The sequence below is a fragment of the Phocoena phocoena genome, chromosome 7 (genome assembly GCF_963924675.1).
Source record: "Phocoena phocoena chromosome 7, mPhoPho1.1, whole genome shotgun sequence".
Lineage (NCBI taxonomy): Eukaryota > Metazoa > Chordata > Mammalia > Artiodactyla > Phocoenidae > Phocoena > Phocoena phocoena.
Window position 1 is genome coordinate 82,446,923 of NC_089225.1, and position 21,794 is coordinate 82,468,716.

General features: G+C 34.0%; 1 protein-coding gene across 2 annotated transcripts in view; it reads left to right on the forward strand.

The window, feature by feature from the left end:
* Nucleotides 1–1,983: 1,983 nt before the first annotated feature.
* CARF (calcium responsive transcription factor) overlaps nucleotides 1,984–21,794 on the forward strand; it is a 32,850-nt gene continuing 13,039 nt past the window's right edge. Inside the window, exons 1-8 of one of the 2 annotated variants that reach the window (XM_065880285.1) lie at nucleotides 1,984–2,061; nucleotides 2,520–2,744; nucleotides 8,102–8,222; nucleotides 9,922–10,051; nucleotides 10,988–11,072; nucleotides 14,264–14,453; nucleotides 19,001–19,121; nucleotides 21,535–21,678. In XM_065880285.1, the coding sequence (XP_065736357.1) occupies nucleotides 1,984–2,061; nucleotides 2,520–2,744; nucleotides 8,102–8,222; nucleotides 9,922–10,051; nucleotides 10,988–11,072; nucleotides 14,264–14,453; nucleotides 19,001–19,121; nucleotides 21,535–21,678 (1,094 nt within the window). The remainder of the gene's footprint in view (nucleotides 2,062–2,519; nucleotides 2,745–8,101; nucleotides 8,223–9,921; nucleotides 10,052–10,987; nucleotides 11,073–14,263; nucleotides 14,454–19,000; nucleotides 19,122–21,534; nucleotides 21,679–21,794) is intronic. The other variant, XM_065880286.1, reaches the window with a different exon arrangement.

Genomic DNA, 21,794 nt, shown 5'->3' on the forward strand with positions numbered 1-21,794 from the left:
TTGTTCTCACCAGAAGCCAGGGTACATTATTGGCTTACCAGGATCTTTCAGGTTCTTAGTCTTACCTTGGGAGTTTTAAGTTCTCTTCCCCTACCAGCTGTTTATCCAAGCCCATTTCCCAGGCACAGTGTTTATTAGCAGCACTGCCCTTGAAATTTTCCTCTTTGCTTGTGCTCATCATTTAGGTTTTAGATCACAGCTTTTGCTTTTATTTTGGGGAGTGGGGGGTGGGCAGAGTGGGAGAGGGCAGGGAGTGGCCTCTCATTTTTGTTACTTCCTATAGTAGCTCCCAGCCACGAAATATTTTGTTTTAGATCAACTTTCTATTTTTTGTTTTCTAGCAAGAGAGCCTTCTACAGTGTCTAATCTGCTGTATTGCCATTAGTGAAACTTCCTTTCTATTTTTTAAACCTCTTCTATAAAATATTAATCTTAAGTAATATATATATAGTATAAAAAAATTCAAAACCGAACAGAAAGTTATGAACTAAAATTGCTCTTACTTTTATAGCCCTAGAGGTAACTACAGGTTTTTGGAATTTTTGTAATACATGAAATTAGAATACAAGTGATAATTTAAAATCTTTAAGGAGAAGCAATTTTAAGATATTTTATAGATATATATTAAAAATAAGACTGATTTAATAGCATTTACAATTTATATTTGAGTAGAATTATTTATAATATCTTAAAGATATGAAATAGCAAACCTTGCAGATTTTCTGAAATGGTTAATTTTACAAATATATGTTTGGATGCTATCACAGAAAAATAAGTTTTCATTGTATCCAAGTACATATACTAAATAGGTCTTAAATACAGGTATAAATGGAAATTAGGGTTTAGAGTGATGGAATTATCGTGTATCCTGATGGTGATGACGGTTATCTGTGTTAAAATTCATAGAGCTATACATCAAAAAAAGAGTTCAATTAATGCATGTAAATTTAAAAATAAAATTTTAAAGATTTAAAAAAAATAATTCATGCTGTCTTTCAAAAAATAAAATTATAGGGTTGGGTTCTTAAAAAAGATTCTATGAAGTTTATTTTATATTATAAATTTTTCAGTGATGTTCTTCAGCAGTTTCATTTTGACTTTACTCCAATTTTGAGTCATAAAACATCATTCTTTTTAGATCATACAGAATCCATTAGTCACTATACTATACTAGGCCAGGGTTTCTGAACCTCAGCACCATTGACATCTTTATGTGGGGGCTGTCCTGTACGTTGCAAGGTGTTTAGCAATTCCCCTAACTTCTGCTCATTAGATACCAGTAGCACCCCCTCCAGTTGTGACAACCAAAAAAGTTTCTAAACATTGCCCAGTATCCCCAGGCGATTAGGGGGTGTTGGGGGTATGTGTGGGGGCAAAATCACCACCAGTGGAAAACGACTGTACTAGGCCTAAGTGGCTCAACCTTTTTAGAATACATATTTCTTCATTTTCAAAGCTTGTCATGCTAATATTAAGTGGTATAATTGTATGTTATGGTAAGAGTTGTATGTATATAATCTCCTTCTGTACCAAGAGATCTCTTTTAAAATTATCTAATGCTATGATAGGGCACACCTCATAAAATTAAAAGCTTTTATTTAGATTACATCTGTGTAAAATGAGAATTTTAGAAGAAGTTGAAAGGGTGTAACAACAGTACCTGTCACGTAGCAGCAACCTTAATAAACCAGTACATGAGTGCAATTAAGGATAGGGTGGGGAAACTACATAACACTAATTTTTGCTCTGTCTTGAATTTATTCTGGTGCCTTTGCAAATTATTTAACAAGAATGTTCGTTTTATTGATCTTATAGGGTGTAAATGATTTAACCTAAATTGTATAGGGTAACACAGTAGGGGAGATGAGAAATTTATTTAAGACAAACATTCTATTAAAATGTTAAGTGCTTTAGTTGATCAGATATTTAAAACCTTTCAGGTATTAAATAATAGAAGAAAATGGAATTGGATATGATACCAGCATGGAACAGTCTGTTGATTCATTAAGAGTCAATCATAATGATTTCGAAGAGTCAAAAACTGATTCTCAGGTATTTGAAGTAGGGATTCAACTGGGAACTTTTTTCCATTTAAAGGGAAAGCGGCATGCAATTGGATTTTTTATATTTAAGGAATAGTGTTATATTTAATGTATTCAAGAATTTTAACATTTAATTTTTAATAATTCTATCATATTTAATTTTATAATATATAGCTTTAGTGTATTTGTGAAAGTTTATATGTAAAGAAAAATCTGCATATTGAATTATAAATATTTCCTCATTTCACATTGTATTCCTGTGGATTATTTGAAGTAAAATATAATAAAAATCAGCAGTTTCACTTAAGAACTTCTGTCTATATCAGTCTGTGAATTGATAACCCTTGCCAAAAGTAAAGTGAATAATTAACTGAAAAATGAATGTGTCTCCATCTTTTATTAAAAACATTCTATTTTTTAAAAATTGTAACTTATTTTACAAACACGCAAGTGATTTTTTTTTTTTCTTTGCAAAAGCATCTAAGCTGTATGGACTCCAGTGAGCCTTCTTTTGGACAAGATGGTTCCCCTAGAGTTTTACCCATTACTACTGCGGTGGATAATTCACTCACATCACAGAATATACCAGGGCCCCTGACTCAGACACAGACTCTTTCTGCAGAGCAATTCCACCTAGTGGACCAAAATGGGCAACCTATTCAATATGAGCTTCAGTCATTGGGGGATTCTAATGAGCAAATGGTGAGTACGTTTTTAAAATAACCAGTTTTCTGCTATTTAGCAAATTGTATTAGTCTTACTAGATGACCTTAATTTCTTGACATTATTGCTTTACATTGCTTTGAAAATACTGTTACCATGACATTCATTTTTAAGTTATATAAGGATTTTAAAAGATTTCCTTTCAGGACTACAGAGTACTTCAAACCAGTACGTCCCAGCTACTATGTCTAGGCAAACTGGTACTTTAAGATCAGTTGGAAATGTAACATAATCTGTCACTAGTGCTTCTGTCACTAGTGCTAAAGTCCCAGAGCTTACATATAACTTACATTTATTTTTTGTATATACATTTGACTGAACTCAATGTTGTTTGCTGTATCAACATCTCAGTTACTGATTTGTGTGCCACATGCTGGTATGCTTTCTTGAAGAAAAAGAAAGCAATGGAAGTACCAGTGGAAAATGGAATTTAGACATACCCTTACTGATCTTTGTAAGTAGATAGGTAGGTGTCACGTGAATAACAATGCATAAAGTTGACAGTGCTGCTTTAAACTGTTAGCCAAAAATATGTACGACCAAATTCACAGTTGAATAGATGTGGTGATAGATGGTTTTGATTCAAATAAAATTAATGAGAAAAAGTTCTAAATTGCTCTCTGACTAATAATATATTTATATCAGTAATAATATGAAGAATAATGTATCTCTTTGTTTGCCTGTATTTTCCAAATTTTCTACAACAAATTTTAATTCAATAATAAAAATTATTTTTAAAATCATAACTTCAATTATAAATTATTCTTAAGTAGGCAACCATTTAACCCAAAATTCTTGTTTTTGTTTCTAGTCTAGAGCATTCTAGAGTTAATCTATGTCCTTTTGCTCCCTTATAATTCAGCTAAATTTTGGCATTGAGAGTAATTGGTTGAGAGGTGGCTAACTGTAGACAACTTTTTTGTGTGTATGTTCAGGCTCAACATATTTCTGGGCTTACTTCAGGACTGAAATGCAAAGTTAGGGTAAGCTTCTGTAATCATACTGCATCACCAGCAGAGGTTAATATGCAACAAATAATCTAGATGTGAACCAATACATTTTAATATTTCATGTTCAAAATGAAATACCTCTGTAATTTCCCCTCTTATTTGACATTTATTCTAGTTTCTATCAGAACATTTAGAAAGTCTGTGTGTTCTAATGGAAGGATAAAAGAGTCTAAATGTATGAAGGGTTATCATTTTACACATGGTACCTTTCCTAAAAAGCATGTTAAAGTTATTTATTTGTCTGGGTCTGAAAAAAGTTCGAGTTCCCATTCTCTTTGTAATTGTATTAAACATTCTATCTGAAGTGATTATAAAGGTGATTTTACATTGTTTGTGGTAGGAGATGATACAGAGGGTTGCTTGAAGTTGTGAAATAGGAAACATGTGGCATGAGCATGAAAATAAATGTAAGGAACGTGGAGTGTTAGAAGCTATCTTCTCCAAAGAACCAAAGATCAGAAGGTGGTGATATTCTGGGAAACTTAGTGGAGATTTTTTGTTTTTATTGTTTATTTTAATAGACTTTAATTTTAAGAGCAGTTTTAGGTTCACAGCAAAATGAGAAGAAAATACAGAGAGTTTCCATATACCCCCAGCCTCCATATATGCATAATCTTCCCATTATCAAAGTCTCCACCAAGTGGAGCTTTTTGTAAAAAATGACTTTTTTGTTTGTTTGTTTTGAAGTATGATTTTTTTCACATAGAAGCTTTCACGGAACTAGTAAAGATTCTATAGTGGGTAAATCTGCAGTGGATGAGAGGAGGTTTTGGAGTGAAGCAGGGGTGATATTTTTCATTTACTAGAAATATTGTACACAAAGTGCCCAGTAAATATAAAACTACTCATTAGCCAAGATTTTCTGGTGATTTTCATGGTCGGCCTCAAAGAAAATGTATTGCAGCAGATGACTCTTCAAAACTATGTTTATTTTCATAGCAAAGATTAAAGATAATCACTTTTTTTGGTAATAGAAAAAGTAGTATTATCATCACCATTGTCAAATTATATGAATTAAAAATAGGTTTTTAGGTAACAGGTGAAATAAGCTAAGGAAACAGAAAATGGAGATGCTTTTCCACTGTGCTTGGGAAACAGTTTCAAAATTAAGGGGATATTCCACAGATCAGTCTTAATTATGAAATTTTCATATGATTGAATAAATTATAACTTTATTATATGTGTTTTATTTGGATTTAAAAATAACCACAGCACTCTTATTTTCTAAGAATGAATGAAAAATTTTCACACATATTTAATCTCATTTACAGGGAGTAAAGAATTAACAACAGTATTATTACTATTGCCTTTTGAAGTCCAGTAGGGTTTTCGTATTGTTTTATTTTTGTCTTTTTTTAGGTTAAGTAACATCATCAGATATTGGGGGACAGTACAAAGTAGTGGTTAAAAGGAGTCAGACTGCTTGGGTTTGAATTTCAGCTCAGGACTATATAGCTCTGAGTTACCTTGAATGAGTTTTGTAACCACTGTGTTGCAATTTCCGCATGTATAAAATGTATATAGTTCGTATACATGTAATGAAGATTAAATAACGTAATATTGGGTTGGCCAAAAAGTGCCTTTGGTTTTTAAGTAAAAATAAAAGACACATTTTTCATTTTCACCAAGAACTTTATTGAACAATGTATTCACCCTTTTGTTCCACTACTTTCTGCCATTTTTCAGGCAACTTCATAATTCCATCTTCCCAAAACTTTTTATCTTTTTGAGCAAAGAACTCTTGCAGGTGCCTTTTACAGTCTTCCAGGGAATTGAAATTTTTTCCATTAAGAGAATTTTGTAAAGATCTAAATAAATGGAAATCCGAAGGTGCAATGTCTGGTGAATATGGTGGATGAATCAGCACTTCCCAGCTAAGCTGTAACAGTTTTTGCCTGGTCATCAAAGAAACATGCGGCCTTGCGTTATCCTGATGGAAGATTATGCATTTTCTGTTGACTAATTCCGGATGCTTTTCGTCGGGTGCTGCTTTCAGTTGGTCTAACTGGGAGCAGTACTTGTTGGAATTAATCATTTCGTTTTCCAGAAGGAGCTCATCATAGAGGACTCCCTTCCAATCCCACCATATACACAACCTCACCTTCTTTGGATGAAGACCGGCCTTTGGTGTAGTTGGTGGTGGTTCATTTTGCTTGCCCCACAGTCTCTTCTGTTCCACATTATTGTACAGTATCCACTTTTCATTGCCTGTCACAATTTGTTTTAAAAATGGAACGTTTTCATTACGTATAAGTAGAGAATCGCATGTGGGAATACGGTCAAGAAGGGTTTTTTTGCTTAATTTATGTGGAACCCAAACATCAAAGCGATTCACATAACCAAGCTGGCGCAAATGATTTTCAGCGCTTGATTTGGATATTATGAGTATGTCGGCTATCTCCTGCGTGGTATGACGTTGATTATTCTCAATGTCTCGATTTGATCACTATCAACTTCAACTGGTCTACCTGACCGTGGAGCATCATCCAGTGAGAAATCTCCAGCACGAAACTTCGCAAACCACTTTTGACACGTTCAGTCAGACACAGCCAGTCAGACACAGCGCCTTCTGCATGCCACTGCACAAATCTTTTTTTTTGCGTTTCAGTTGCATTTTTACCTTTCTTGAAATAATAAAGTGCATAATATGCCAAAAACGTTGGTTTTTTTCCTTCCATCTTCAATATTAAAACGGCTACACAAAAATTCACCAATTTTGGGACTTCCCTGGCAGCGCAGCGGTTAAGACTCCGAGATTCCATTGCAGGGGGCCAGGGTTCCATCCCTGGTCAGGGAACTAGATCCTACATGCACGAAGCAACTAAGAGTTCACATTCTGCAACTAAGGAGCCCACTGGCCGCAATTGAGGAGCCCACGTGCTGCAACTAAGGAGCCCACCTGCAGCAACTAGAACCCGGCGCAACCAAAAAAAAAAAAAATTATGATGCCAATAAACATCTATAAAAAAATTTACCAATTTTGATCAGTCTTTTTTTAAATGCACACTGATATGACAACTGTCACATAAAATCTAACAAAATTGTTTTGGATGAAGTTAAAGTCAACTAAGTGCTACTAGAGCCATCTTACAGAAAAAACCAAACGAACCTTTTGGCTAACCCAATGCATGTAAAGTCCTGCTGCTTAGTATGAACTCCACAAATGAAAAGGAATTATCATCCTCAGAGTTTACAGTTGATTTTCATACTGAAGTAATAAGAGGTATAAGAGATATGGCAAGATATTTTTATCTCAAGAAACTTGACAAACACTGAGGGAAGGAAAAAATTTCTACTCTTAATTTCTGGGAAATGTTTATGATTATATTGAAAGCTTTCTGTTTTGTTGAGGTTTAAGGGTGGTTTTTTTTTTTTCCAAATTTGAAGTTTTTCAAATGACCCTCTCTAAAAGTGATGCCGTCTCTATCAGGCCATCAGCAAAGTTTTCATGTTTTACATAGCAAAAGGGAAGTTTGAAAAGTGGGTTGGAATGATTAAGGACAGTTATTTGCCCTAGGGAAAACTGAGGACAGGGGATTTCAGGTAAAACAGTAAAACTGTTAGTAGAAGAGTAGTTTTTAGGTAATAAAGTTTATAAGGTATCCAGAAAGTCTGGAAATATAGGATAAACTTAATTTTAAATAATATATTATATTTTTAAACGATAGGCTCAAAATGTTTTTCTTCAACTTTAGATGCTTTCTTAGTTGACATTCCTCTAAATTTGAGGCAAGGAGTTCATTTGTTAAACTGAAAAAAACAAACAAAAACACCAAAGGAAATAATAAATATACAATTCCCCTATGTTTTCAGACTTTTGGGTCACTCTGTAGTATTTCTTATAGACCAAGACAGGATATATAAAAATGCAGAGATATAAAAATAAATCCTGTTTAATTAGACATCTAAGTTACTGTTTTTAAACGAAAATGACTTAAAATATGAGACCAGTGATTATCACACAAATAGGTCAAACGTGTGGATAATACAATAAGTAGAAAAAAGTAAATATATTTAGTGTAGTCAGAGACCTACTTGTTCAGGTTACTAAGTAATTAGACCTCACATCCATGTAATGATTAAGATCATAGGTGGTTAAGATCATAGGACATAGGATCAAACTGCCTGTTTTGAATCCTAGCTTTACCACTTATCAATTGTGAGACTTTGGGAAAAAATTTTTAGGTACCTCAGTGTTTTCATCTATAAAGCGAAGAAAATGATAGCATCTGCTGTAGAGGTAGGCATGTCTACTAATTTTTTAAGTAATGATTCTTTTGAATCATTGTAGACTTATGCATTTGATTTTTTTAAAATGCCTCCAAGATGATTGTTGCCAGCCCATCAGAAAACGGACACGTGCTGCGTGTAATTCCATCTACCCAGACAGGAACGACACAAGTGATTGTACCTCAGGGGCAGCTTGTGGATGTGAATAGTCCTCAGGGTGAGTAATCATGGGATATAGGGGATTTAAGAACGTTTTAAAGAACAAACGTATATTCAGAAAATCACTTCATGAAAGTCAGTGCTAAAATTGATCTCTTTGGGTAAGATTGTGAACTGAATGATTAGAAAAAGTTTCTTAGCCCAAATAAATTTCAAGTTCATTTTTCAACTCCTGTCTAGGTTAGCTGTCTATTTCATTTTGGAATTCTGTGAAGCTGGTTGACTCTTGCTTCCTCCCAAATGACCAGTGAGCATAAAATAAATTCTTCTTAATTTTAATAACAGTAATAATGACAGCAACAATAACAAGAATATGGTGCTAATAGCTACTGGAGAAATTTTTATTTTATATTTTTATCAATGTTGTTAGACATGTGACACTTTTTTTAAAACTATTCTTCTCATCCTCTTTGCTTTTTTCCTCTTTGTTCCTTCAGATTCAGAAAGAATCATACTCCTCATTTTTTTAATATAAATTTATTTATTTTAATTAATTTATTTTTTGGCTGCATTGGGTCTTCGTTGCTGTGCATGGGCTTTCTCTAGTTGTGGCGAGTGGGGGTTGCTCTTCGTTGTGGTGCGCGGGCTTCTCATTGCAGTGGCTTCTCTTGTTGTGGAACATGGGCTCTAGGCTTGTGGGCTCAGTAGTTGTGGCTCATGGGCTCTAGAGCACAGGCTTAGTTGCTCTGCGGCATGTGGGATCTTCCTGGACCAGGGTTCGAACCCATGTCCCCTGCATTGGCAGGCGGATTCTTAACCTCTGCACCACCAGGGAAGTCCGTATTTATTTATTTTTTATTTTTGTATGCATTGGGTCTTTGTTGCTGCATGTGGGCTTTCTCTAATTGCAGCGAGCGGGGGCTACTCTTCGTTGTGGTGTGCAGGCTTCTCATTGCTGTGGCTTCTTTTGTTGCAGAGCATGGGCTCTAGGCGTGCGGGCTTCAGTAGTTGTGGCATGTGGGCTCAGTACTTGTGGCTCATGGGCTCTAGAGTGCAGGCTCAGTAGTTGTGGCACATGGGCTTAGTTGTTCCGTGGCATGTGGGATCTTCCTGGACCAGGGCTTGTACCCGTGTCCCCTGCATTGGCAGGCAGATTCTTAACCACTGCACCACCAGGGAAGTCCCCCTATTTCTTTTTATTTTATTCTTTTTCTACCTATTTGATATTATCCCTATTCGTTCTTTTCCTTTTTCTTCCCTTCCTTTTCCATCTATTTGAATCTCTTTTCTAACATCATAGCTACACTGTTGTCATTTTTTCATAGATAATGGTTTAGGGCAAATAATTCTTACTTTAGTGTTATGGTTCTTTGTCTTTGATAACAGTTGTTACAACTTAAGGAAAAGAAAACATAGTTTGCAGAAAACTTTACAAACATGGTATAGAAACTAAAAGAATTAGTCTTACATTTTCCCATTATATTGTGATACTATTAATATAACAATTACTTCTACCACTTTTATATCCTAGCTGTTCAATATAAGTTCCAAAACTTAGTTACAAAACTTTAGTAGTCAGTATTACAGTTTAAAAGTAAACAAGTTTATCAGAGAAATTCTCAATAAAGTATAAGTTTTATTATCTTCAGCTTCAGAGTATATCTTTCCTATTTCAAATGTATTAGTTCCAGTTCATTACATTCTCATGGTCTTATTCAAGATATTGATGTTGCTTTGTTCTTGTTCTTATTGTTAAGATGTCTCTGAAGAGAAACCCAGTGACGGAAACTTACCAACTGTAAGAGTGGATTCTGTAGCAGACAATAACAGTAGTTACATTCTTCATCCACATGCATCCCTCACATTGCCCAAAAAGACAGTGAACAGGTGAGTCAATGAGAAAGAGGAGCTCATCTTTGAACATCACCATGGAAATCTCTTTTTACATTATCACATTTAAAGCTGGCTGACTATAGAAAAGATCAGAAATTCAGAAAATAGAATAAACCATCATCAAATACATCCTTAATCATTTTAATAACATCTTGGCAATAAGGGAGCTACTTTAGAATCTATAAAAGGCCAGCGTGCTACTTTACCTCAGTGACATTTGCCTGTTATCTTTTGAAGCAATCTGTAAACATCTGGCACTAATACAGTTTTTTAAAAAAAGAAATATCCATTCTAGGTCCTATAATTTTTAATGGTTCATCACACTTTTTTGCATTTAATTCCTCTGTGGTAAAGTGTTTAAAATGTTTTTTGTTAATGTCTATTTCAGCTTTTATTTTTGCCTAAAAATAACACTGTTTATAATAATTTAGGGAAATACAGACATGGGTTTTGTATTACTTATATTTTAATTGTTCTATGAAAATATTTTAAAGGTAACATAATTGTGACATTTAACTTTAGAACTTGACGTAATGTCTTGTTACTGTTAATAAGTCACCTGAAGATGGTTTATTCACTCATTTTTGTTAAATGAAAAATAATTATGTGAGAATACAAAATAAGCTCTGAGAAAGATATATAAAACGCTTGAATTTGTTGAAACTACAGGTATTTGGAAGAACAAAGTTAGACTTTTGCTTTAGCAATTGATAAAATAGTAATGATTAAAAAAAGCATAATTACATCCATCAGACCGATCTGTCATTATTATTACAATTTCTAATTGATGATCTCAGTATTGTCTTTGACTGGCTAAGAGGATAAAGCAACTGAATGCTATGTGTGTGTGTGTATGTGTGTGTGTGTGCGCGTGTGTGTGTGTGTGTGTGTAACTTGTAATATATATTTATATATGCCCCCCCATCCCAGAATACTTGAAGAACCCTTTTTGGCTCCACTCCAGCCACTTTCTTCTAACACACCTATATGGGCCTGTCGTCTTAGGAGCTGTGAGGTGAGTTAAAAAATAATCCTTATGTAGATTCACTTAGTTGATTATAACTACAATTCATCCCAAAATGTCCACTTTTGAGTACAACTAATAGAAGCTGTATCTGTAATATTTTGTTCATGTTTGTGCTAACTCTTTTATTCCTTAGAGCTTGTAAGCTCTGTTAAAGCAGAGATCTTATAAATCCCTTCATACTTCACTGTCATTTCGTTTCTTCTCTTACAACTCTTTTCCCTTGTCTTCCATAAAACTTCACTATCATGTTTCTCTACTTTTTATCCTTTAATCATTCCTTCTCTTTCTTTGCTTGGCATTTATTTCTTTTCATATTCTCAGCAGAAATTCTTCAAGAGTCACCATTTGACCTTGTCTTATTTCTCTACATTTTATCCCTTGTAGAGCTTAACAGCTTTGTTGACTTTCAATTCTCAGTTTTATAAAAATGATCCCCAAATCTCTATCACCAGTTCTTTAATTCTGCCCTTGCTTTTGTCCCAGATCTCTAGCTGCTTACTTGAAGCTTTACTTAGATTTCACCTCAAATTCACCATATCTAAAGAGAAATTATCTGCCATACCACAACTAGCTCTACTTCCTAAATTCCTTGTCTGTGTAATAACAAATACCATCTCCTTAGATACAAAGTTTTAGACTAATTTCTTCCTTTCCCATATTCAGATAGTCACCTGATTCTTTTAGTTTTTTTCTTTAAAGTGGTTTAAAGGGAGCTTTTCCCACAAACCTTTGTTATCTTGAACTCAATTATGGTAACAGCCTTCCCATTAATCTCTTTGACTTTTCCATTTCTAGTCCTCACTGTGTAGTTTTCTAAAACTACTTATCTTTAAATATTACTTTCATTGTCTTTTCTCACTGCCCAATAAGCTCAGTGTTATTTTTCCACGTCATTTAGCCACTTGTTACTAGCTTTCAAGGTCTTCTATAATCAGGTATCACCTTATCTTATCCTTTTTTATTTCCTGCTTTTCTCCAATTCATCTTTCATTCATGTTAGCCAAGTATTCCTACTTGGTACACACATTTCAGAATCTTCCTTTATCTCCTCCTTCACTTGTTTTTTTTTTTTTTTTTAAACATCTTTATTGGGGTATAATTGCTTTACAATGGTGTGTTAGTTTCTGCTTTATAACAAAGTGAATCAGCTATACATATACATATGTTCCCATATGTCTTCCCTCTTGCGTCTCCCTCCCTCCCACTCTCCCCATCCCACCCCTCCAGGCTGTCACAAAGCACCAAGCTAATATCCCTGTGCCTTGCGGCTGCTTCCCCCCAGCTTCACTTGTTTTTATTTCCATTTCCTAATATGTTATTTTTTCTTCTACTTACCTTTCTAACTACTATTCTTCAAATCCCAATGCAAGTCCTATATGTCTTTTCTGTAATAGTCTAATGATTACTTTATCTTTTACCTATTTATCTCTTAAAATTTTATTTATGTATTTATTTGGTTGTGCCGGCTCTTAGTTGCGGCAGGCAGGCTCCTTAGTTGCAGCTCACGGGCTCCTTAGTTGTGACATGCGAACTCTTAGTTGCAGCATGCATGTGGGATCTAGTTCCCTAACCAGGGATCAAACCTGGGGCCCCCTGGATTGGGAGCGCGGAGTCTTATCCACTGTGCCACTGGGGAAGTCCTTATTTATCTCTTAAAATTCTTTGATAATTATTACCATTACTATTCTTAATTATTTGCTCGCTTGGGTTGTTCACTATTATATACCTTTTAGACTATACACTTTTTGAGGAAAAGGACCATGCACTTCTACATATAAACCATACATGGTAATGAGTATTTAATTATTAAAATGCTTCATTGTTTTAAACAAATCTTAAGATATGGCAAGGAAAAACATTACTTGAGTTTTAATATTTTGAGAAAATTTCTCATCATGAAGTCTAATGATGTATTACATTTGTTAGGACATTATCACTGTTGTTGCTTTTCTAAGTGTTACGTACGTATGTATGTATAGACAGTAAGATTTTTTTTCCCTTCACACTTTTTGTTAGTCATAGTTTTTCACTGGTTTCCTAAAGGTACTATTCTTGTCATTTGATGAGGGTTTTTAACATCATTATTATAAACTTCATGAAATGCTATGGACATTAAAGCATTAGCAATTATGTGGCGAAATTACTTCATTTTACACCATGGTACATTGTGTAGCTAATCTAACATCATATATCTTGTAAGAAATTAGTTAAAACTGTCCAGCAGCCTGAATTATCTCAAAGATTGAAGGATTCTTTTTCTCCAAGCTATATCAATAGTGAAAAACATTTTTGGTTAATGGCTGAAGAAATATTTTCTGCATTTTGCTTAAAAATATTGCTTAGTAGTCCTTTTTACTTTTTGAATTTCCATTTAAAGGTGTTTTTCTTATAGGCATTTTTTAGATTTGACCAAAATCTGTTAGTTGGACAAATTTCAATACTGCATTAAACTTTTATCTCCTGATATGGGTCTGACTGCATTGTACTAATTCCGAATTTTTCCTTTCATTAACAACATTATATGCTGTATTCATTTTATTTGTAAAAACATGCTATAGCTAGAGTTAATGTTCCTACTTTTATTTGTAGGGATATTTTGATGAGGAAATATCTAGGCTAGAAGAAAATTCATAAGCATGCATTTTCGTTATTTTTAGGGGAAATTGTAGATAATGTATTGTTTGGAATCAGAATATCTCTTCTTATTATGGCTCAAAGTATACCTACAACAGTGTGTTGATACCTTCCTTTTGTTAAATGTATTCTTGCCAGGTGAAATGTTTAGTCTAATTAGGAGGAAAAAGATCTCTATTCCACATCTCTGCTCTTATTCCCTATAAGGGAGAAACATACATGGAATCAATTCTAGGTCTAAATGCATTTCAGTTTAAGAGATCACAGTTAAAAAATTTCTCTGGGTATAGAAAAAGCTTTTCTTCTAGTTGAGGGATACTCACAAGGTTGTAGATAGATAATATCAATGTATTTACATGATTTGTTTATACCTTGCCTTATTTCAGGAAGAATTTAAGACAGCTTACAAAAATACTTAAAAATATATTAGCAAGGTGGAAGTTAAAAGTGGGAGGTAAAGAATAAAGAACAAGAATGGAACCATAAAATGGAAGTAAGAAATGTATATCTGAATAAGTGATATGTGTGTGAATTTCTACATGCAGAAAATTGGAGATTCATACCGTGGCTACTGTGTAAGTGAGACTGAATTAGAAAGTGTCCTAACATTTCACAAGCAGCAAACACAGAGTGTTTGGGGGACCCGCCAATCTCCAAGCCCAGCCAAGCCAGCTACACGCTTGATGTGGAAATCCCAGTATGTCCCATATGATGGAATCCCATTTGTCAATGCAGGTACTTTTTTAAAGATTTATTTTAAAAAGTTCAGCAGCAGCCATGATCTTTTGTGAAAATGTGGTTTTCCTAAGGTGATAACATTTTCATTTTGGTAGATGACAACTGACTGTTAATTGGTGAAAATGCATATTAAACTAAAAAGAAAACTTACAGTAAATATAACCAATTATTTAAGTTGTAAAATTGTATTTTAGTATATTAGGGTAAATAAATAATACTTCATACTGAAAAATAGAAAGTAAAAAATACTTAAATTCCGGGTAGACCTATTTAATAAAAATCAAACCATAGAGCAGTTTTATTATTTTAAATATGTATAGCTGGTTGGTTTTCTTTTTTTTTTTCCATCCAATCCTGATAGTCTCTCCTTCTCTCTTGATTTGTCTTTTGGGAAAAAAATCGGTGTCCATTTTATATAGTGTATAACACAGGAGTTACTGTATAGAACTGGTATACAATCTGGAGTTATTATATAGAATTCTAATATTAGGGTTCTCAAGTATCAGATATGTTACATACAGCATTCTCAAACACTGGGCTAGTGTTTACTAAAGCAGTAGAGTTTCAGACAATTTCCAGAGAGTCACCCTAGGACTAGTCAGACCCCAAAGAACCTAAGAATAAGTGATTTATTTGAGAAATATGGGGGCATTGATTTAACTAGAAGAGTTGCAGCCTCATCCTGGACCTCTGAGGGTAAAGAGAACTACTTAGAGGAAGCTGAGATAAATGTAACCCCTTCTGCCCAGGTTTTATTCTCCTCCCCAGTTTAAATCCCTTCTTAACTCCCCTCAGGCAGCTACTACATGAATTTGGTGTGTATTTTTATACTTTATCATACATGTTTGTATTTATAATAATATATTTTATTGTCTTGAACATTTTAAAGTATATGTAAGTAATAAACTGTAGATATTCTTAGGTAAACTTTTCACTCATTCTTATTTTTGAAATCGATCCATATTGATAACTATAAATTCTAGTTAACCCAATTTAATTATTATATAATTTATCATTATATAATAATCTATTACTTAAATTTGGTCATTCCAGCATATGACCAAACTGCTGTTATTTTTCTACTAATGATCATTTAGGTTGTTTCCAACTTTTCAATATTACAAAGAATTCTATGGTCTAACCTCCATGATACATGTTTTCTGTTGGAAAGTTGTAAGTAGTTTACTAGAGTGTGTGTATTAAAGTGGAATTACTTTACAAGATTATCTCAAGTTGCTCTCTAAGGTGGTGTTCAGGTCCAAAATCTCAACTTTTTTTTCCCAAATGTATTTCAGATTTCTGTATTTTTGGACTATAATATGGTAATATTACAGAATACTCCTAGCAAGTATTCCATAGACAATATCACATAATCAAACACAGTAATTCATTATGCATAGCCACACTAAAAGGAATAAAGGCTATAAATAGCCTCATAAAGTTCAGGTCAGGTTTTGCAGCCAAATGTATTCTAAAAATTTTTGTTTTCCATGCTTTTTAAATATGAGAATCATACATGAGGGATTGACAACCTGTATCAATTTTTAGTCCTTTGAGCAATGTATGAAAATTTCCCTTTCCCACATTCATTCTGTGATTTGACATTGTCAGATTTTAAAAAATCTTTATGCTATGGGAATTTTCATATGCATATCAAAGTAGAGGTAATAATGTATGAAATCTCATAACTCCGTGTATGCATCATCCAGCTTCAACAAGTATCAGCATGTGGTCAATCTTGTGTCATTTATACCCCTACCCACTTCTTCAGGAAATTCCAGATATCATTTCGTCTATAATTACTAACGATGATTTTACAGGAAATTCCAGATATTGTTTCATCAATAATTACTAAAAGTATATAAGGTATTTAAGGTATTAAAGTGTATATCTGAAATATAAGGATATCCCATTATCCCACTTTAAAAAATTAACAGTAATTTCTATTTTTTTTTTACTGTTCTAATTTTTAATTTTTTGGCCACGCTGCATGGCATGTGGAATCTTAGTTCCCCAACGCCCCCTGCAGTGGAAGCGTGGAGTCTTAACCACTGGACCACCAAAGAAGTCCGAACAGTAATTTCCTAATATCATAAGTTGTCCATTGTTCACATTTCTCCACTTACCGTAATTCTTTTTGCAGAGGTTTGTATAAATTCACATGCAAACCAAGTTTATGGATCAAATTTGGTTAAGTTACCAAGTTTATGGATCAAATTTGGTTAAGTTTCTTCTCATCTAAAAACTTCTCTCCTCTTTTCCCCCAGGTAGTTTGTCCTGTACACTTTGCCATATTCAGGATTTTGCTGATTCTATCTCTGGTGTTTTTTAACATGTTCTTTTATCTCCTGTATTTCCTGTAATCTGTTAGATGTATGAGTTTGATTAAATGAAGATTTAATCTTGATTAAAGTATTTTGCAAGAATACTTCATAGGTGTGCTGTGTACTTCTTGTCACTACCTATGTAGCATTTTTAACTGTAAGAGTGATCAGTGGATTCAGTTGTTTTAGAGTATTGTCAAATTTTTTATGTTTACCAATTTGAAGAGTGTGAGAGAGTATCTTACTATTGTTTTATTTTTTTTAATTAATTAATTTTTGGCTGTGTTGAGTCTTTGTTGCTGCACATGGGCTTTCTGTAGTTGCGGCGAGTGGGGGCTACTCTTCATTGCGGTGTGTGGGCTTCTCATTGTGGTGGCTTCTCTTGTTGTGGAGCACGGACTCTAGGCGTGTGGGCTTCAGTAGTTGTGGCAACGCGGGCTCAGTAGTTATGGCTCGCGGGCTCTAGAATGCAGGCTCAGTAGTTGTTGCGCACGGGCTTAGTTGCTCCGCGGCATGTGGGATCTTCCCGGACCAGGACTCAAACCCATGTCTCCTGCATTGGCAGGTGGACTCTTAACCAGTGTGCCACCAGCGAAGTCCTTAGTATTGTTTCAATTTGCATTTCCCTGTTTACTAGTGAAGTTGAGCGTCTTTTTATTGTTTATTTAATATCCTTTTGTTTCCTTTCTGAATTGCCTATTCATAGTCTTTGCCCATTTTTCTGTTTGGTAGTTAGTTTTTATTTTTAAATTATTTATGGTTCTTTATATTCTGCATATTAATTCTTTATTTTATGTATTATAAAATATTGTCTCTCAAACTGTGATTTTCCTCTTACCATCATTTAGAAGAAGTTAGTTATCAGCCTTATCAACACTTTTATTCATGATTGGTGTTTTTCAGGGTTTTAAAAAATATATATTTATTTATTTATTTGGCTGCATTGGGTCTTAGTTGTGGCACGCAGGATCTTGCGGCACGCGGGCTCTTCGTTGTGGCACGTGGGCTTCTCTCTAGTTGTGCTGTGCAGGCTCTAGAGCATGTAGGCTCAGTGGTTGCAGCTTGTGGGCACTCTGGTTGTGATGTGTGGGCTCTAGAGCACGTGGGCTCTGTTGTTGCTTGCCCTGCGACATGTGGGATCTTAGTTCCCCGACCAGTGATCAAATCTGTGTCCTCTGCATTGGAAAGTGGATTCTATCACTGGGCCATCAGCGAAGTCCCTGGGGTTTTGGGTTTTATATTTGAAAAGTTTGCTGTACCCTACATAGATTAGGATATCCAACTTAAAATCCTAGATTGTATAGTTCTCACATCTGCTTATTTGTGTTATCTATGGTACTGTAACAAATTACCCCAAATGTGGTGGTTGAAAACAACAAATATTTATTGTCTCACAGTTTCTATGGGTCAAGAATCCAAGAGCAGCTTAACAAGGTGGTTCTGCCCCAGGTTCTCTCACAAGACTGCAGTTAAGATGTTGGCTGGATCTGCCGTCATCTCAGGACTTGACTAGGGGAGGATCTGCTCATGTTGGCAGGCCTTATTCCTTGCCAGGTGGGCCTCTTCACAGAGCTGTCTCACCACATGATATCTCATTTCACCAGGAGAGAGCAATCCAAGCAAGAGCAAGAAAGTACCCAAGATGGAAGTCACAGTCTTTTTATAACCTAATATCAAAAATAACATCCTGTCACTTCTGCCATGTTCAGTAGAAGTAAGTTAGTAAGTCTAGCTCATGCCCAAGGGGAGGGGATTACCAAGGGCATGAGTACTAAGAGGCAGAGATCATTGGGAGCCATCTTAGAGGCTGGTAATCACATTATTCTAACAGCTCAAATAGAAATAAGGAATTATAAAAGGAAATAAAATTTTAAATGATATTAATATTTACTAACAAATGTAGCATTTGCTAATTTCTACTTATAAAGTAGTAAATTTTATTATTAAAAACCATACATATGTAAATACCAGTTGACAGTCAGTAAATGTGGTATTTGCTAATTTCCTTATCATAATGCGGTACATTTGGTAGCTTTTACAATAAACTTTTAAATTTATGTGTTTGTACATCTTAGTAAGTCTTACTGATGTTTTCTTTCCTTAAGGTTGTATAATTGGAAGTATAGATTTTGTCATTGCCACCTCCAAGTTATTTTTAATCTAGTGTCCAGAACAGATGGATACTTGAATTAAATATCAATAGTTGGTTTTGGCCCACAGGGAGTAGAGCTGTGGTAATGGAGTGTCAGTATGGGCCAAGAAGAAAAGGTTTCCAGTTAAAAAAAATCAGTGAGCAGGAAAGCAGGTCTTGTCAGCTCTACAAAGCTACTTGTCCAGCCCGGTAAGCTTTATTTTCTTTTATTTCTTTTTTATTAAGTACTTATTTTTGGATAGCTAATATGCACATTTTTATTAAGTTTAAGCAGTGCCAAAAGCATACAGTGAAATCTGTTTCCTCTTACCCCTGCTTCCTATGTCCCACTTTAAGGCAACAACTCTTACCAGTTTCTTGAGTAACCTTGCAAAGATATTCTGTGTATATGCATATAGGTATATACTCTACCGTCATAAATGTTGAAGATCTCAGTAAAGATTACTAATATTTTCTTTCCTTAAATTCGGGTAGTAGCATACCTTCTTTCCGGCTATGAATTCACATTGATACATTTCCATTCTGAATGCCTATTGTAGTTATTTGCTGCACAGCTATTATGCTTCATACTAGTGTGAATGTAGAGATATATACTACTCTACATTTAAAAAAAATTTTTATTGAAGAATAGTTGATTTACAATGTTGTGTTAATTTCTGCTTTACAGCAAAGTGATTCAGTTATACGTATAAATATTCTTCTTCATATTCTTTTCCATTATGGTTTATCACAGGATATTGATATAGTTCCCTGTGCTATACAGTAGGACCTTGTTTTACTCTATTTTTTTCATTCTCAGTATATCTCAAAGTTGGCTCCATGTCTATATTTAAATGAACTGATTACTTCTTTTTATTGATTGATCAACTGATTTTAAAAAGTGAGATAAAATTGACATATAAATTATGTTATTTTCATGCTTCCTTCTTTTTAATAGGTATATAATATCTCATTTATAGATGAATTATCATTTACTTAATTAGTCCTCCAACAATGGACATGTAGGCTCTGGAAAATATTCTTTATTATTATATACAAAGCTTCAGCTAATAACATTGTACCTATTTGTACACTTGTGTAAGTATATTGATGGAATAAATTCCTTGAAATGAAATTGCTAGGGCAAGTGTTGCGTTCTTTTTAAATGTTGACAGGTGTTGCAGAGTTGCTTTGTAGAGTGATTTTACCAATTATATTCATACCAGCAATGTAGAAGACCGGCAGAGTAAGTTTTAGGTAGAATAGGACTACTGAGTAGTCATTGCTGTGGCTGAGAATGAAAAATGTTCACCAATAAAAGATTTTTGTTCTTTACTAATATTCTTTTTTCACACATTGAAAGTGTTTTAAATCATAAGATAAAATTTTTAAATAACACGTAAATGTTGGATTTAGTTGAGCTTTGAAACATTTTATTTTAGCATTACATCTCATATCACAAACCCCAGCATTCTCAAGAAGTTTTTAAAGCCAGTTACGAAGACTTTTCATGTTTAATCTGATAATGATAACTTTAGACAATATTTAAACCTGACCAATAAACAAAACTTTGCTTTTAAATATAAGCAGTGTAGACCATTAAACAAAACATTGCTTTTAAATATGAGCAATGTAGAACTTTAGATATAACTTGGGAGAAAATCGATACGTGAAGAGATAATTTTATTCTCTATCATTCTATAAGTACTTTTTGAGTATCTGCTCTGTGCCCAGCAACAACATTGGGTGCCATGGGAAGGAGGGGAGACTAAAAGAGGTATATGATTTTATTTAATCATGGGAAACTTAAAATATTGTTGGGGTAGATCAGGAAGCAACAAACTATAAGAGAACATAATAGTATTGTATATGATGTTAAATGTGTGGATTAGCTAACTGTCTTCAGAGAAGGAATATATCCTAGCAAACTCATTAACAGGAAAGAAAATGGAACGTAACCTGGATACTGAAGTTTAGATTGAATTTGATAGGTAGAGAATTAGAAGGAAGATATGGTAGGGTACGAGAATGATATAAAGCAAGATATAGCATGATTGTGTATTTGGTATCAGAGGAGGAAGGAACATTGAGATGATAAACTTCACAGGAAAAGCAGTTTTATATTTGTAGTGATGAAAAGATGGGTAAATAAATTAGAATCATATAGAATGCCTTGAATGCTAAGAAATTTGTGCTTGATTAAAGAACAGATAGATTCTTCAACAGAGAAGTACAAATGCAAAGAATTATTGTGGCATTGATATATCTAGTGGATTTAAGAAATGGAAGACTGGAGGCCTAGAGGCTCCAGAAGGCAGGTAGTAAAGTAATCCAGGTGTGAGGTGTTTACAGCTTCAGGGAGAATGGAGAAGAGACAGATCCAGAAAAAAAAAAGTTAATATTCATAATATTTAGACATTTTTACTAAAGTAATGATTATTAAATTGCTGAGTATTATACACTGAAAATATGGCATATCTTTCACATAATTATCTGAATGCTTTCTAGATTAATCGAATTTTCTCTAAACTCTGCTAAACTAATGCTAAAGTAAACTTGTGGTTGATAAGTTAGTCTTGAGGTATAGTATAATGAAAACAATTCTTCTTTTTCTTATAAAAAGGATTTACATTAAAAAGGTACAGAAATTTCCTGAATATAGAGTTCCTACAGACCCCAAAATTGACAGGAAAATAATCCGAATGGAGCAGGAAAAAGCCTTTAACATGCTAAAGAAGAACTTGGTAGATGCTGGTGGTGTTCTTAGGTATGACATTTATATTGTTCTTTTATTTTACAAATTACTTCGCTCCATTTGGAAGAATTCTGTAATAAGAGAAATTATTATGTTTCCCAATTATTTCATTAAGAAATGGTTTTTAT